We start from the raw sequence: 18482 nt of genomic DNA, 5'->3' as shown, positions 1-18482 counted from the left end.
ATCCTGTATGTTGAGGATGGATTCTCCTAAACAAAATAAGTCAATGCAGTGATTTAATTATTATTACCATACTGCTCCTTTAGTATAACTCATTGCATTCACTGACATTCAGTACTACTTTAAAGGTGAAATTGGAAAAGGAAGATCTGCCTATTTCAGCTATTTATTTTTTTATCACAACTGCATCTAAAATGATAGTACCATATAGTAACAACTATATTTTTTGCTCAAACATGAGAATTCAAGAATAGACCAGAAGAAAGACAGGCAGGCCTTAAGAAAGAAGTCTGAAATAAAAAAAGTTTACCAACCTGAAGATCCTGCATGTTCAGACATGTTCCTTTCAACGCAGCTTCCTCCTGAGAAGGAACACTTCTTATGATGTTTAGTGATTTTGGCAGTGAAGTCCCTGCCTGTGCCTTGTGCTGCCACCCTGCTGGGGGCGATGATGGTGCCAGCAGAGGTGATTGGGGTAGCCGTAGGAGTGAATGGGGAGAAAGTTGAGGTGGGCAATGACAGTGGCTGGGAATCCCCCTCCCTCAGTCTTCCCCCCAGAGATGAAGCCTCTGGAGCATCTGCCATTGAGGGCAAGTGATAGGAACAGCTTGGGGGAGGGAGCAGGGGAGAAGAGGATGTAAATAATAAAGGAAAGAGATGAGGGGGAAGGCCACTAACCACTCCTCCCCACTAAGCCACATGGGAGTGGGAGGACACAAACACAAAATGGAGGGGTTAATCATGCAAATGAATGCAGCAGTGTGCATGGCAAGGAAAATTGGCTTCTTCAGCTGCACGGGAGTTTGGGGGTGTATATAAATGGGGGGAATGCACTGAGTGAGAATCAAAGTGTGGGGGAGAACACACATATGGGTACATGTGGATGCACAGGACAAGTAGGGTTGGGCGAGGCAGGCAAACAGCAAGTGGGGGGTGGGCCAGATGCAGCAGCAACAGGACTCCGAGGCAGGCAACAAATCACAGGGGAGAGGGAATCACAAGGGGGAGCACCCAAATGGGGGGGAAGGAATGAAAAGCAAGGGAAGGAGGGCCTACAAAACAGGGAGATAGAGTACTGCGGGGGTGTGGGGGGGGAAGAATCATACAAGTCAGGGAAGGAGCAGCAAACTGCAAAGGGGAAAACCATGTGGGGGGGAGGAGAAGGGCAAACCACAAGGGGGAAACCGTGCAAGAGTGAGGGGGGGAAGGGAGGCAGCAAACTGCAAATGGGAACAATGTGAGATGAAGGGGAAGGGGAGATAGTAAACTGCAAAGGGAGAACAACATAAGATGGGGGCAGTGAATTGTAAGAGGGGGCTGGTGAGCAGACTCTGTGTTGTGACTCCCTCCCACACCCAGTATATACTTATCTGATTTTAAAAGCTTTGTGCAGGTCACTTTTAAGGGAGAGTCTTTTCCCACCACGGTGCTAGAGGTGAAACAAGTGGAAGCATGGATGGAGTACGGAATCATTCTTACATATTTACAGAGAAGGTGCAAGTAGCAGCTGGGGAAGGGGTCCACACATGAGTGTCTTATTCCCTTCCTCTCAGGAGGCTCTTCTACTGTTCCTGAGACATTCACTGTTCTCACTCCTTCAATAGTCTTCCTATTTAAAAAAAAATGAGCATCTTGGTTTTCTCCTCACGCCCTCCTCATTTCATTATGACCAAGAATGGCTCCTGTGGCAAAGGGGCAGCACATACTACTGCATTACTCTAGTCAGGTTTCTAGATTTCTAGACCAGACCCATCTCCCTAGTATTCGAGTGCTGCCTTAGCACCAGCTTTAATAGAGTGTTCACCCTAACCTTGATGCTACTGGCACTGGATTAAATTTTTTACCTTGCTCCAAGACTGCTTCAGTGACAAAAAAAACAACAACCTGGTTCACTTATTAAAATCATCAAGCTCCATATTCCCATTGTCATAAGTTACATGACTTCTTTAAAAAAGCAAAGTGTCTGCTACCCCCCATTAGTGCACTCTCATAGCAATTATTAAAAATTGTAGTATAACATGTCCTCATGATTTAAGGCTAGATGTATGTGAGATCAATACAAAGAGATAGGGGCCTAGAACTGCTTCCTAAGGAGTATAGGTCGTGTGCTGTAAAGAGTGCCGTTGGAAATCAAGATCTGTGAGCAGGTAGAGAATTGAGGCAGAACGAGTTGATGCTAGGAAGTTTATTTTGGAGTTCACAGCCTGGAACTGAGACAGATGTTTGGTCAACTACATTGTACCTTAATGATTCCATCACTGCAGTTAAACATTGCAAGAAGGATTTCTAAAACTTTTTGAAATCTGAGACTGCCCAGCTAAGCAAAATGGACAGAATTTTCTTTTAAGCTTAAATACTAAAAAAATCATTTTTGTTATATATCTTTGTAATCTGCTGAATGACTGAATAAGAATACAAGGATCTAACAAATAATCTGAACTGTAAAAACACAAGATTTCCAAACCAGAAAAGAGACGAAAACCATACGCCAAACAATTTGTTAGTGTTTTTGATGCATTATATTGAAAGTCTATTTATTCTTTTTCTGTTACCACAAAATTTACAGATGTACAGCTTACTTAGCAGCAAGACTCTCATGAGGTGCATCGCATGAGTGAATGCCTGCAGGCTTGTTCTCCTTAACATGACACATGATAAATCACATTGATTTAGAACTATCCAGTACAAACTCCATGATTCATTTAAGATATTCTAACAAGTTAAACCAAACAAATTGGCACCAACTTTAAAAAAAATATACAGTGTGTCTAGGCACTAATACTGTACACAGTGAACAAACTAATGACAGATTTCTGTATAATTTTTCTATTATAAACAGGTCAGCCTAGATGTTATCAATATACTGGTTTACCTAAATGCCAAGTCATAGCCAGTCCCCTTTGAATAAGTTTGAACAAAGGACAAAAGCAATCAGTAAAGTAAAGTAATTATGTGAAAGCAAGAAATTTATATTCAATGTGTGTCTGGCTTAACAGCTAAGGGGTATTGTTCTGTGCTATTACGTAAGAGGATCTAGGTTAAATTCCAGACACAACCTCAAAAGTGCAGAAGACCAGTAGCAACACGGAAGTGGGGTACTCCACCTAAGCAATAATGAATTGCACCCTACTGGCCAGCTAATTTCACGAACTGCACTGTGGGACTCTTGTCCAGTCTTCCTTACATGGAATCTGTTTTCCAGAAAGAGTCCTAATAGAAGTAAGGCTTAAAAGTGAGTGGATAAAGGTGCGTGTGTCCAGGAAAACTGAAGATCCTCTGGAGCACTGAGCACCTCCTTCCTCTCAGAGTCAGAAGGGTAAAAGCAGACAAGCCCAACCTGGACGCAAGACTCAGCTGAATGATAACCTCAATATTTTAAAAATGTTTTCCCTTAGTAAAAATGAATTTTATACAGTACATGAATTTAAAAAAAGGTGAAGGGGTGTCAATTAGATTGATTCTAGCAAGTGTTCAGCATGACCAAATGTTTCACAAGCTCTGCTGTAATGGAAGCTACCCAGTTGCCTATAATAGAACTATAGATTAAGCAATTCATGCTTAGTTTTAATGTACATAACTATATTTCAGGTCACAGTTGTCTGATAAAGGACTATGCTATTGCATTTGGTTGGATAAATATAGTTGAGGATATCGGAAAGTGTTAAACATTTCATATCTAATGGCTACAGACTATTCACCTATTTGGTTTTGTAAAAACAGTGTAATCCTTTTTGTTTTTCTTGCTTTAGCTGCATTTGATTTCTGTAGAATAATTTAAATTATGCATACAAATGTATTTCTAAGCAGAGGCTTCAGAGGTTAGTTAAAGTAAAATAGTGTTATTTCTTAGTTACTATAAATATTATATACTAATTGTCCATACAGATAGGAGAAAGTTTTCTAAGGCTGAGATACTGACATCTAGTGGATAAACTGTCAAGCAAGATGTGTTTACAAATGCTCAATATGGGTAAAACTAGACTAAGAATAATAAAAAAAAAATTGCCAATGGTTTATTTAGAACATGTCTGCTATGGAACTCGTTACAGAAAATTTCAGGATTCAGACAAATACGGATTCCCATCCCCACTTTTTAACAGCATACACAATTTAAATTCATACAAGTGGAAGAAAGAATGGAGGTAATATTTCCATTGTCAACATGATATTTATGGAGAGATGCTTTATTATTGGAGGTTGTCTTCACATATTAGAAGTCAAGTACTTATTAAAAAGTCAAAATGTTGAGTTTTTTTTTTTAAAATATGATGAGTCTTGCTGATCTTCATGACTGATGAAGCAAAATGGTACAACAGGCTATGAAATGTTTACATTATTGATATATAATATGATTTAAATATTAATCAATCAATAAATTACTTAGCTCAGAAGATTAGCTAATGCCTTTAAAGGTCTTGTGCCAATGCAGCTCTGACTAAAGGAAAGATCAATCATAGTTGTAAGTAATTAACAGCTCTTTGCTTTAACAAAAACTTTTACATTGATGACGACATACTCAGCAGGATGAGGTAGTGTTTACAAGAGCCCTGTATGTTAACATAATATGTTGAATACTTTCCAATGAAACCTCTCTCTCATATGCACTTTTTGTGCTTATGGATAGGGAAGACACTAGAGAAAGATAAGATTAATCCCTTGTGCTAACCCACAGCAGTCACCTGCGGAAAGGTACAGATCATGGGAAAACAGAGATGATTATACCAAGTCTCAGTTTCGTCAAACAGATACAACTCCACTGAAGTCAATGGTATTGCATGCACTTACACCATAAGAAGAGGTTAGTCACCCTGTGGAGTAACTATGGTTCTTTGAGACATGCATCCCGATGGGTGCTCCATTTCAGGTGCTCATGCTCCTCTCGAGCCCTGGATCAGACATTTTCCATTAGCAGGGTCTCTGTTTGGCCTATGAATGTGTCTTGTGTATCCTTGCACCTCGCACTGAGGCGATGTAAGGCTGTGTGAATGAACCTCCCTCAGTTCCTTCTCCATCCAAATGTTCCACAGAGAACAGTCCAAAGCAGAGGGGAAGGAGGGCAGGTAGTGGAGCACACACAGCAACACACATCTCAAAGAACCACAGTTACTGCACAGGATGAGTAACCTCTTCTTCTTCGAGTAGTGTCCCTATGGGTACTGCACTTCCTGTGGAGATACTACTTGGGAGTCACCTGGAGCAGGGAGCTTCATAATTGAGTCCAGAACTGAAGACAGGACTGCATTACCAAGTGCTGCATCTGAACTGGAGGCATGGAACAAGGCTTAGCGTTGTATGTATTAAATGTATGTACTGAAGACACTGGAATGTTTTTTGAGTAATGCCCTGGACGTTGGGATCTGGTAGAATGTGCTGTCACCTATGGGGAGGGAGGGTTTGAGCACCAGCTGCACCATAACAAGCGATAATACACCCAGAGATCCACCTCGACAATCTCTTGGCAGAAGTCATGGACCCCTTGGATTTGTCTGCAATGGAAACAAACTGTCTAGGTGACTTCTGAAATTGATTGGTCCTATCTAGATATAAGGGCATTGGCCTCCTAATCACTAAGGTATGAAAAGAAGTCTTCTGTTGTGACTTATATGGTTTTAGAAAAAGCCAGAAGATAACTGGACTGGTTAAGATGAAAATCTGATAGTACCTTAGGTAAGAATTTAGGGTGTGGTGTAAAGAGACATTGTCCTTGAATAACTCCATAAAGCGTGAGGGAGGGTCTGCCATCAAGGCCCCAATTTCTCTGACCATTCGGGCCAACATGATAGCTACTAAACAGGCAGTCCTCCATGGATAAGTGAAGCAAAGAGCAGGTTGTCCTTGGTTCGAATGGAGGGCTTGAAAGACATTTAAGTACAAAGTTGAAGTTCCCAGTTGGAGTGGGGTCCCTAACTTGGGAAAGAATTTCCCCAAAACCTTAATAAATCTAAAGACACAGGGTAAGCAAATACAGAAAATCCTTCTACTGGAGGATGAAAAGCTGATATTGCAGCCAAATGAACCTTAAATGGAGCTAACTGATAAGTTTGATTTCTTTAAGTCCAACAGGTAGTCCAGAATAGCTGAAAGCAACAAGGATTCAGACACGAGTCAGTGGCACCGACACCAATGGTTGACTCTATTCCACAGCGGCAGGTTAATAATTTGGGTTGACTCCTTTCTTCTACTATTCAGTAACATTTATTGTAGTTCCACAAAACACGTAGATTCTAATCATACGAACGATTACGGAACCATGTTTGGAGGATCCTTAGGTTGGGATGAAGTAAATGACCCTTGTCTGGGGAGAGGAGATGAGGAATGATAAGAAGTTTGGTTGCTGTGTGGATGCACAGCTGACGCAGGTAAGGTTACCAAGTTTGTCTCGGCCTGGTTGGTACTATAAGGATAACGTGGACCTGGTCATGTCTGATCCTGTTCATTAGTCTCTGTATTTGCAGTGTTGAAGGAAATGCATAGAATAGACCCTTCGTGCAAAATAGGAGAAAGGTGTCTTACAGAGACTGGTAGCTTAGACCCCCTCTTGAGAAAAACAGACTAAAATATTTCTTGTTCCTGGTGGCAGCCAAGAGGTCCACACCTGGTAGTTCCCAATTCTAGAATATACGGTTGTGGAAGTAGAGAAAAGAAAAAAGGGAATTTGAATGCAGATATCTTGACTTCTAGGAATAAAGTAAGAGTCAGGCTAACACTAGCTCTAATAACGTGAGATTTCAGGCAGAGCCTGGGTAAGTGGAAAGCGAGTGGAACAAAAAACTGTAAGAGATACTGTTTTTCAACCTTGTGTTAAATAAGAATGGAATACAGACTGTAGCAGGAATTGCTGAGAAAAGTAAGATATCAGAAGGAATATGTATAAACAAGATGCGGTTGTTGATCATTATGGTCTGTAACAAAAGGTATAAATGCTTGCCCTAGTTGTTTATCTAATGAAGGCCTGCCTAGGGAGGGGAATCCCTGCCTGTGTGTACTCTCCGTGCAATTGCAATTGCTCGTAATAAAACTGCCTCTGACTTGTTGCTTCAAACTCAGAGTGAGGACATTGTTTTCTTCCACAATTTTGGTGCCGTGACTCGGATGGCAATGCCCGGCTGAGACAGTGACAACTACTACGGACCGTTCCCCTTTGAACCCCAAGGCTCTAGTGAAGAGGTAAGAGACCTTTTGAAATCTCTACTGGGGTATAGGAGGAGGACTGCCCATGGGGCCGTCTGTCCCTTTGGGGCTTACGCCATCCGAACTTATTGTTTTTGCAACAAGATCAGATGCAGAGTGGTTCTGAGGAATTTGTTGCCGCCCTTGCTGAGGTCATCGGCTGTGGTGTTCTGAACTCCAGGGAGGTAAACGGCTGAAATTTTGATCTGTTGTCACAATTATTGTTGGAGTTGGGTGAACAACAGGAGTGCCTATATCGACGTTGAGTTGATATTTTCAGAAGTTTAGGGAGTTCTTTACATGAAGAGGGACCGTGACCTGCTTGTCCAAACTGTCTCTGGATGGTGAATAGATTGTTCTGAGCCAGCCCCGAAAGCAGCAGTGTCGTACTCTTGCATGATTGGTCATGAAAGCACAAGCTGCCATATAACCCAGAAGCTGTAGAAAGTTTCTTTCTGAGGATTAAAGTCTCCCTTCAATGGTCCTGCTTAGATGTAATAAGTTAAGAATCTTTCCATGGGAAGGTATGCCATGGCTGCCATTGAATTCAAATACACTGTATGAACTGTATTCTCTGTACAGGGATCCGAGTGGATTTTCTTACGTTGAGCTGAAGACCTAATTCCTGGAAAAGAGAAAATGACGTCCGAGCAAGTGACAGTACTACTTTGTAAGCCTGACTCTTGAGCAGCCAGTCGTTGAGGTATGGGAGGACTAAAATCGTTTCTTGACGAAGATAAACAGCCACTACCATGAGGACCTTTGAGAACACCCTTCGGATCAAGGAAAGGCCGGAGGGAAATATTCTGTATTGAAAATGTTCCTGGCCTATAGTAAAACGTAGATATTTTCTGTTAAATGGGTATATCACTATATGGAAGTTGATTTTCAGCCCTGGACCAAAAAGACACCTATTGCCTGCCTCTGATATAGGGATTATCACTGCCAGAGTCACCATCCTGAACTTATGAGACTTTACAAATTTGTTTAGTAGTCTTAGATCCAAAAATTGGTCTCCACCCTCTATCCTTCTTTAGCACACGGAAATATCTCAAATAGAACCCCCTACTCCTATGAGGAGCTGGGACTGGCTCTATTGCTCCTAATTGAAGGAGACAATCTATTTCTTGCCTCAGTAAGGGCTTGTGAGAGGGAGGGATGGATAAAAAATGGACAGTGTAGTCTGGTGTTATGACCTTTATGATCCATTTGTCTGTAGTGATCCACCTCCAAGCATGCTAGAAAGGGAAAAGCAGTCTTCAAAAGGGGGGAAGATGGGCAAAGTGTTGCAAGGTGCTGAATCAGAAGTGTGGAAGGATTCAAACCCTTGGCCGACTTGTCAAAATTGTTGTTTCAATGATGACTTGGAACTTTTGGAAGAAGGAGTAGCCGCCTTTTTTCTCTGGAACTTATGTCTCTTCCTGGGGGGTTTTGTGGATCTGTGAAATCCAACTAAGATGGGCAAGATCTCTGGGCGGTTTGTGACCTACTAAATCTTCTTTCATCAGAATAGATATATATCTATATATATTCATCCAGAGATCTTAAAACAGCCATAGAGTCTTTCAATGTGTGAAGAGACTCGTCTGTGGTTTCTGCAAACAGCTTTCAACCATCAAAGGGGAGGTATTCAACAGTGTTCTGAACCTCTCTCAGAAACTCTGAGAGTTGGAGCCATGATGCCCTGCGCATAACTACCACCACAGAGATGGAGCTGGCATTGGTGTATGTGGCATCCAAGAATGCTTGAGGAGAAGTTCTAGCTAATAATTGACCCTCTGCAATGATGGCATGAAATTGTTCCCTCTCTTCCTGTGGAAAATCAATAAAAAGACTGTAAACTTATTACGGTTTGTGAAATTATTTGTCCATGACCACCTGATAGTTTGCGATCTGAAACTGCAGAGTTGAGGAAGAATAGGACTTCCATCCAAAGAGGTCTAAAAGCTTTTGCCCTTGTCATATGGGGTAGACTGAGTAGTGTTGCTTACCCAACTCATTCACCACATCCACCACCAGAGAATTAGGTGGAGGATGGGAGAATAAAAATTCAAAATCCTGATAACCACTCGTTTGCAATTTGGTGGAATGTTAGCAGATATTTGCCAAATTGTCTTTGCTGGGTCCAGGAATACCTCATTAATGGGTAGTGCAACTCTAGTGAGTGTTGCAGATTGCAAAATGTCAAGCAATTTATGTTGAAAATCCTTGACCTCTTTGAGTGGTATTTGAAGAGTACTGGCTACTCATTTTATAAGGTCCTGAAATGGCAGGAAATTATCAACCATGGATGGTGGTGGAGGTATGACTATCACATCTGAAGATGATAAAGAGATAGGCGTGAGGGTTGGCTTCATCTGCCCTAGCCTCCTGTTCTTCAACCGTTTCTTTGTGTTGGGGACCTGGTTGGGGAGTAGAGGATTGAACATCTCTAACATTCCAATGTGTCAGAGATGGTTATCTGGCAAGTTGCTATCAGTACTCATCCCAGGGATCCCAGTATGGCCATAGGGGGGAACCAAATGGGAGAGAAAGTGCCATCCAGGATTGGTCCCACAATCCTTGGTGTCAAGCATGAGGATCTTCCCTATGGGAGTCAAAGAACTGATTTCTATACGGATGTGCAATAGAACCCTGGATGAGACTGAAGAAAGTCTTCCTCCTCCTTGAGTATCCTCCAATGGGGGTGCACAAGTGGAAAAGGGTGGAGAATCCAGCAGTACCAGAGAGCGATGGTAGTCCAGAGACTGGGATCTTGATACCAAGAAGCATTTAGTACCCATGAGCAGTGGAGATTCTGGTCCTTCAGCCATTGATAAGTCCTTTGAGTATCTAAATTCCTGTGGTATCAAGTGATCGGTACCGCCATGGCAGTGTGCTTGGCAATCAAAGCAGACCAAAGTAGGGACTGGTGGTGTTACAAACTTCGGTTGTGTGATACTGAGGGTCCCAACTGGGGAGGTGCCAATGATAAAGCCATGCTCAATGGTAATGGGCTGGAGAAGCGCTTATCCTTGTCCTCCTTGTCCCATGTAGTCAGTACCAGGGCTCTGTCAGAGCTGTGTTTCTCCTTAGAACTCTGGGACTCTTTGGACTCACTGGTACTGAAGGAGTCTTTCACCTCTGAGGTATGGAGCCGAGAGGCTGAGGCTTCTGATACCATGGACTTACTGGGGGACCAAGATCTTTTGAGAGCAGTCTCCTTATGATGGGAGCCAGTGCTTGGCCTTTCTAGGGGAGATCTCTGCCGAGGTCCAAGGGGCACTGGATCTGTCCGGAGATAGATTTCCAAAGCAGGGATATCCTGACATGACTCTCTAAAGCAGGTCAAAGGGAGTGCTCCATCAGCACCAGCCTCAACTGGTTCTTCCTTGCCCTGGATTTAAGGGCCAGGCAGAAGTCACACTTCTGGGAGACATGCGACTCTCCCAAGCGGTGGACTTAAGAGTGGCTGCAGCTGACTGGGAGATGTTTGAATCCTGTAGAGCTAGGTACGCCAGGAGAGAAAGGCTTCCCAGAGGGAGGGAGAGGCACAAAGTTAATCCTCATGCTACTTATCTACTAACAACTATTTAATGCTAACACTAAACTATAAACAAGAAGTTAGCTGAGGCATGCTTCAGGCAGACACAGTAGTGGTCTATCTCAGGCCCAGGTGGAACTGAAAACCAGCTGAGGGTCGTTCGCCTGCACAACTCTATATAGCCTTGGTGTGAGGTTAAAGATGTATAGGATACTTGTGTGTGCCAAATGAACACAGCTAAGGGAAAATCTCCAATCAAGGATTTAAGGTGCATTTGCACCTGAAGTGGAGCACCCATAGGGACCCTATTCAAAGAAGAACTATTACCTGTTTTATAAAATATTTAGAACAACAAGAAGCAAGAGGCTTCATAACGCAGAGAAAAAAATCAACCCCCTGCCAAAGGTTTTCAAGAAGGGGAGTTAAGAGATATAACCACAGTATAGACAATGTTTCTTTATTTTCCCCCTTCCTTTTTGGGGTTGAGATCATATCAGGAACTGCATGCACAGAATACTTCATTTAAATGGAACCTAGCTATTTTACGGTAAATTGAAGGCTACTAAAATCCTCAAATCTCACAAATTCATTATTTACAAAGAAGTAAATGGAAAATGTAAAGTTGAAGAAAAATTGAATTATGTTTACCTATCAATTAATTATAAAAATGTGTCTTTGGTTGTTTAAGGGTCTATTTAAAAAAAGTAAAAATGACTAATCAACACTGTAAATAATCCTATTCAAACCAGTCTTGGAGTCAAAACAATGTAGAGCAGTCCTTGTGCAGCAATGCTACTGATAGCTAACATAACCACACACACATCAGATGAACACTGTGATGAAGAAGTTAATCTTACAAGGGGAAAAAAACAGACATGGTCTGTACATTTTTGAGAGCTTAAAAATATAAATCTAGAATCCTGGCACCAAGAAAAAAAGTGTCAGTAAGTTTTTTGTTACAAGTTTATATTAGGGCAGATACTTACACAGAGCTGACTTGTATAAAAATACAACATACTACATAAGTTTTATTTAGGGATTTAATTTATATACCACAAATACTGCTTTTAATATAAGTACAATATAATACAGTTTTAATTATGTAACTGCTGGTGTTCATCTTGGATCATGAACTGAATGGCATGCCGTGCTGTCAAAACTTTAAAATGGCCTCTAGTTAAACTTCCCCAAAGTATAAAATCATGCAAAATCTACATCCTATATGATACAACCAGCACAATAATTGAAGCCAATATCCTATGAACAACCTGGGCTATCTTGAGTTTCTTCTTGCTGTGTCCATTAGTCAGCCATCATTTTCTTTAGGCGGAAAGGAGCAATTTCAAGTTTTGTCAGTGGCATCTTGCCACGACCACTGAAACCAGTGACGGTGTGCACAGTTATTGACGAAAAGGTCTTCATTACCTGATAGAGTTCAGACTGCAAACTTAGTCCATTTGGAAGTGTCTGTGGTTAGGAGGTTTTACGCTTTACTCCTGTGACTACTGGTCGTGCATATTCCACAAAATCATCTATGAGAACAGGCCATGCTCCTAAAGAGAAGTCAAACAATGTAAAAAGTCGTAAAACCTAAAATAAATCTATTTAGTCTTTAAACACAAGGGATACCAACTTCACAGCATGATCTATATCTTAGTCATTGGACTGGATATAACAAGGTGATGGCATGGGCAATCTTTCACAAAGAAAACATGCCTAACTAATAAAAGAAAACATTAAAGCATGTTCTCTCTGAGCTATACTCTTTTAATGTTGTATCATAATTCATATTATGAGATGTTTATAATAAACTTGAGGTGAAAGCAAGATTATGGTATTCCTATTAGAAACATTCATATAATGGGAACTATGAAGATACTCAACATGTGTACGTGTTTGTAGATTTGGGGCCACAGTATAATATATGTTAGTGAGAACACAAAAATGCAGATATTTGTCCTTAATATTTTTTACTAGAAGAGATAAGGTTTAGTTTTTATTATTAGATATTTACATCGATTATGAACAAATATTTTCATAAACTTAATTTTCACTTCCAGACTTCTATACACTATTAAAAAGCTATTTTGTGTAGATAGTTTTCTAAGTTTAATAGCCTTAATTTAAAGCTAATAAGGATTTTTGTACGAGAATACACAGTATTATTGTGGCTCCTGTAACATAACATGTTAGCTAGCATGTACTGTACCAGTGCAGTTAAGGACTGCTTACTTTCATCTGCATGTTAAAACAAAATCCTGTTCCGCCTACTTACAGGCAACATTCTCGGCAACAAATATGATCTAGTATATTTGTAGCTCTGCTCCCAAAAGTATACATTTTAAAACATTGGGTATAAGTTGTGTTTTGGAGTTTATTCACAGCATTATTTCAATTTTGCTAAATCCAATTTTTAAAAATATTAAAATTCATATTAATTACCTTCTTCATCATAGTTTGACATATCATCTGCAATCATATTTCCAAAGTCTAACAGAAGATTCCAAGTATCTTTTGGGATTGATCTTTTATGGTGTTCCTATGTAATATAGAAATAAATTATATTGTTTAAGATACAGGTTGTTTTCAAATGCTGCAGTTGCTTTAAATTCATATTTTACTAAAAAGAATTCTTACAGTGTTATATACTAACACCATCCTGTAGAATCCTCTTTACTAACATTGAAAGCTTTCTAAGAAAACTACAAAATAAAAATATTTCTAAAAAAGGTAACTGTATAGAGCACATTTAATACTATTGATTTATTTCTCCTGATCTACTCACATCAATTTACTAATTATTATTATTATTTTAAGAACAGTGACTGTTATGGTCAAGCACTCAGACAAGCACCCAGCCAAAGTCCAGATCCCTACTCCCCATTTGCAGTCCCGTAGGGTTGGAATCGTTAGATTCACAGCACAGACCTCACTCACTTGAACTAACAGATAGTACCAGAGTGAGCCAGTTTCAGGATCTGGTCTATGTACAACTTATGAATTCTGATTAATTTTATAAAATTGTCTCAATTAATACCTCAGTGTACATGAATCTGCCATCAGCTATTAGAGCTGGGTCATGTATTAATGGGCCATTAATCTGAATGGCTCCCATTCAAATGAGAAGACCTTAGAACAATGGGATGGCTAATGTCTAGGAGATCCAGTTAGATTCAACTTGTCTTCATGGACAGAAGAGAGGAGCAGTGAAATTTCCCCAGAGGGGAACAAAGAGGCTGAGATCTCATAACAGCCCTTTAAAAGTGGAGAGGGACTTGGACAGGGAGGAACAGAAAAGGACGGGCTTTGGAAGTATGAGACCTGTTGACTTGGGGACCAACCAAAGCTGAAGAAAGCGGATTGAGGAGATCAGAGAGGGACTCCATGATTTGGAGAAGCCATAAGCTGGACAAGCACAGTCCAGCAAAGGGGACCTGGAACCTTGAATGGACACTGACGCAAATCCCAAGGAAAGTTCAAGAACAGTGAGGAAACTGAGGCATGGAACAACATACAGGGGTTAAATTTTGCATGTCTCTCTCTCATGTTGTCTAAAATAAAGTGATTGTTTTTAGAAATCTTTCTGCAAAATCTGTGTCTGTTGGATACAACTATCATGTCTCCTGAAGGTTTAAACTGTAAACCAGAGTGCCCACAGAGGATGCACTTAAGCTCCCAGGATGATTTATGGGCTCAGTACTAGTCCTGGAGGCCTACGGCAGCTGGGCTGCAGGGTTCCACTTCAAGGAATGGAATTAAACAGATAGTCTGTGCCCAGAAAATGTGCCAGAGCAGCCAGAGTCAGTTCTGAAGCCTTCCCTGTGATCAAGAGGAGCTTAACAGAACACAGGCCCAGTGTGTGAGTTAAAATATAGCAGCCTGGTGAGTGTCCAGCAGGGAGAGCTTGACCACGGCTGTGACACAAGTTGTCATCCTCTCTGTGGTCCAGCACTAGAGGGGGATGGGACATGTTGCTATGTGGGTTCCTCAGCTATTTGCTGACAGCAGAGAAATGGTGAGACTCAAGAATCTTGGGTTCCATTCCAGGCTCTGGAGGAGAGTATTCTCTAGTGCAGTGGCTCTCGACCTTTCCAGAGTACTGTCCCCCTTTCAGGAGTCTGATTTGTCTTGTGTACCCCCAAGTTCCAACGCACTTAAAAACTACTTGCTTACAAAATCAGACATAAAAATACAAAAGTATCACAGCACACTGTTACTGACAAATTGCTTATATTCTCATTTTTACCATATAATTATAAAATAAATCAACGGGAATATAAATATTGTACTTACAGGGGTTGACAAAGTCCCTTTCTTTTTTTTAAAGGCAACAGCCAAAATAAAATGTAAATGATGCAAAGAAAGATAAAAGGGGCTTCAAAAGAAGCTAAAATTAACAATTCTAAGAGAATTAACGATCTGCAAAAGGACAGCTCTAGCTCTGTCTCTAGCCAGGGGCAGTTGAGAAGGAACTGAGGACGGATTGCCTGCGCATGGCTAGCATTGTTCCCCACTAGCCACAACGCATGGACGGGCAGGACATGCCAAAAGTTCTCTGATCAGCAGCGCAGGGATGCAGACACACCTATAGTGGAGCACCCATAGGGACAATTACTCAAAGAAAAAACAAGGAGGAGTCCTTGTGGCACTTTAGAGACTAACAAATTTATTTGGGCATAAGCTTTCGTGAGCTACAACCCACTTCATCAGATGCATGGAGAGAAATACAGTAGGCAGGTATAAATATACAGCACATGAAAAGATGAGAGTTGCCTTACCAAGTGGGGGGGTCCGTGCTAATGAGGCCAATTCAATTAGGGTTGATGTGGCCCATTCCCAACAGTTGACAGGAAGGTTCGAGGATCAACAGAGGGAAAATTATTTTTTGTAGTGACCCAGCCACTCCTAGTCTTTATTCAGGCCTAATTTGATGATGTCAAGTTTGCAAGAATCGTATGTTTTCAAGATAAACATTTTCCATGCTAAGTATATGGAAATTTCATGTAAATGAAGTAAAGTAGCTGATAAGTCAGATGCTTAATGACAATATTTTGGGCTTTGTTTCTAAAGCCTAATTTGTACGACTTTTATTCCACCACCTACAGAAGTGTACTGATACTAGACTGATATTTTTAAATACCGTAACTGTCACATTTTGTTAATGATTGCTCTCTACAAAAGGAGCCAACCTAATCACTCAAACAGAAAAAATTCACTCCATTTTTTTACTTTAAAATAATGACTCCCAACCTCTCAAGTCAGCCACAATACTGAAATTTAAAAATAGGATATTGTATGCATAAATCTCACAAAGATGGATCATTTTAGCTTGGTACAAAACACACTTGTGATAAGCCTATGTGCCTGAGGATAGACAGGATGTGGCCTCAATCTACAATTTAGGAAGTCAGATTGTATCTTCAGCCTTCACAAAGAGAGAGTACAGGGTCAAATGGTTCCTAGACTAGGGAGGCCTGCTCCTTAAGGAGCAAGAGGCCTGGGTCTAGCCAGACCTGTTCAATCAGCTCCCCCCACCCCTTCGCCATAATTAGCTGCCTCCCAGCGTAAGGTGGCTTAACTAATTGGAGTCATTTGACAGACTGATAAATATCAGGGCCTCATAAAAGGGCAGAGAGAACTCAGTGTGAAGGAAGAACTACAGGAAGCAAGTTGGTCTCCTTTGTAAGACCCTGAAGTAAGTTCTGGAAGGACTCCAGGGAAGAAGGGGCAGATCTCTATCCCAGAGCATAGAAGAGGGAAAGGTAGCCCAGAGAGGCTGAGACTGTGAGAGGGAGTCATAAGAAACACTCTGGGAGTTAACACTCTATCCCAGAGCAAAGAGATGTAAAGGGAGCTCAGAAGTTGTTATGAAGAGGAGCTCTGAGCCACATGAACTTCTGGGAGACAGAAAACCCTGGTAAGTGGAAACAGAGAGTGTGTTTGCAGCATCATGCTAGCTAGCGGGGGGGGGGGGGGGGGGGTGAGGGGTGAGTGGGGGTGCTGCTAGACAAGCATACCTTATGAAACTGCCTCTAGGTATCATTTCCCTTTCCCCAGTGAGAGAAATTATAGAGAGGATTCATTTAGCGCCCATTAATGTTCCATATCAGTTCTCGTAAAGCAAAGATACTGAAAAAGAAACTGCTGTCTTTCACTGTACTCATCTTTTTTTTTTTTTTTTTTGGTGTGCGCGCGCAGTGGGAACACAATCTTACAAGCTGTGGAATTCGCCTTAGTTTCGTGCATTAACACATACAGGAACAGAAAAATATACTTACCAACAAAAATTTATTCCAAAGATCTAAAAATTTAAACCTTCCCGATAAGACTAAATTCCAATATGCAATTGCCATTTCTAAATCTGCAAAAAACAAGACAAAAATCACAAATGCTTTATACACAGTAAATTCTCAGAGTTAAAAAGCTCTCTTGATTCAGCTCTCAGTTTTGATTTTACCCATACATCTCACTATACAAATTTACTGGCCAGTTTTTAAATCTCTTTTTATGATTAATGGTCTTAAGACCCAGTTAAAAAACTGCCTGCGAGTTGAGATGTAGAAGGCTAGGATATTGTGACTATGTACCATGGAGACAAGATGTATTTGTTAAGTGTGGATCTGGAGTGCTCAACAGTTAAATAGGTCATATTACTGTGCGCGACTTTGCTTGGTTACTTTTAACTTGTAACGAAAGCCTTTTCAAAAACTCACATTTTGAAGTACTAGTTCACTGTGAAGTTATATATAATCAAAGCAGCCTGGTTTGATTACTATTGAAGATAGAAATTCAACAGTAATAATGGCATATGGAACGACGTAGGCATAAAGGAATCCCACTTACATACAGAGGAGGATAAAAGGAGGAACAAAACCTTGAAGTTATCATTGAGCATGCTAATGTATCTTTTACCTACATAGCTAGCACTCAGTGATTATCAGTAACCCTAACTAAACCCTAATTTGTAAAAGGTAGACATGCATAAAGCAATTCACATGAAGAAAATGGTATTGCCTTAACATTAATGTTTGGATTTAAATCCACAAAAGTCAAGATATTCAGCTCAAAAGATGCTGGATGCCTTTTCTCCTTGCCCATTTTGAGTGTTAGATTGGCATTTCTTAGGGCTTTTAAGGGGGAAAAAAAGCCTTCAGTCATCTGGAGCACAATATTTCTGCAGCAACCCCCATGACAGTATAGCTTTTCTACAAGTCACTTATAACAAGAAGGCCTATACCCAATATTAAAGACCTATGTCACGATTTATCAAAAGCAACTAGTGATTTCGGGTGCCTCACTTTTGGTGTACTCAACTTGAGATACATTCAAAGTTGGGTGTAAATGTTTTAAGGTATTTGGGTATCCAAAAAAGGTGAGGTATCTAAAAATAAAAACTCTTGAAAACCTGGGCCGTGGACTACAGTAGTTAGTTGCTTAAGTGAATCATGGCAAGAATAAAGCAAATTTTAATATCATGGAAACTGGAGTTCAGAATTTAGTAAAGTAACCAAAATGTTAAATGAGTGACTGTCCTTTGCTTAGTTCACCAGGGATGGGGGGATGACACATTCAGATGGAACTCGAACAGGGGATTTTTGGATCCCAAAGTAGTTATGCTTGTTAAGTTGTGACATTCCACTAACTTAGTAGTAGTGCCTTTTTTTCAAATATCTACTGAGAGAGAGAGAGATAGATAGATTATTTTTAATCATAAATTACAGTGTACTTGTCCAGGAGTCCTAGCCCATAAGGAATTATCCAGAAGTTCTGGCTGAAAACATAGGTTTATGAT

The 18482-nt window shown here is 40.7% G+C and overlaps 1 protein-coding gene across 3 annotated transcripts in view; it reads right to left on the bottom strand.

Annotated features, from left to right (window-relative positions):
- Positions 1-4742: 4742 nt before the first annotated feature.
- Positions 4743-18482, bottom strand: part of DCUN1D2 (defective in cullin neddylation 1 domain containing 2) — a 64670-nt gene continuing 50930 nt past the window's right edge. For all 3 annotated transcript variants that reach the window (XM_054011070.1, XM_054011059.1, XM_054011078.1), the window contains 3 exons: positions 16969-17051; positions 13133-13229; positions 4743-12243 (listed from right to left, as the gene is read on the bottom strand). In XM_054011070.1, the coding sequence (XP_053867045.1) occupies positions 12164-12243; positions 13133-13229; positions 16969-17051 (260 nt within the window). In that variant the 3' untranslated portion in view covers positions 4743-12163. The remainder of the gene's footprint in view (positions 12244-13132; positions 13230-16968; positions 17052-18482) is intronic.

Source organism: Malaclemys terrapin, chromosome 1, assembly GCF_027887155.1.
Source record: "Malaclemys terrapin pileata isolate rMalTer1 chromosome 1, rMalTer1.hap1, whole genome shotgun sequence".
Lineage (NCBI taxonomy): Eukaryota > Metazoa > Chordata > Testudines > Emydidae > Malaclemys > Malaclemys terrapin.
This window is presented reverse-complemented; position numbering and strand designations above follow the sequence as displayed.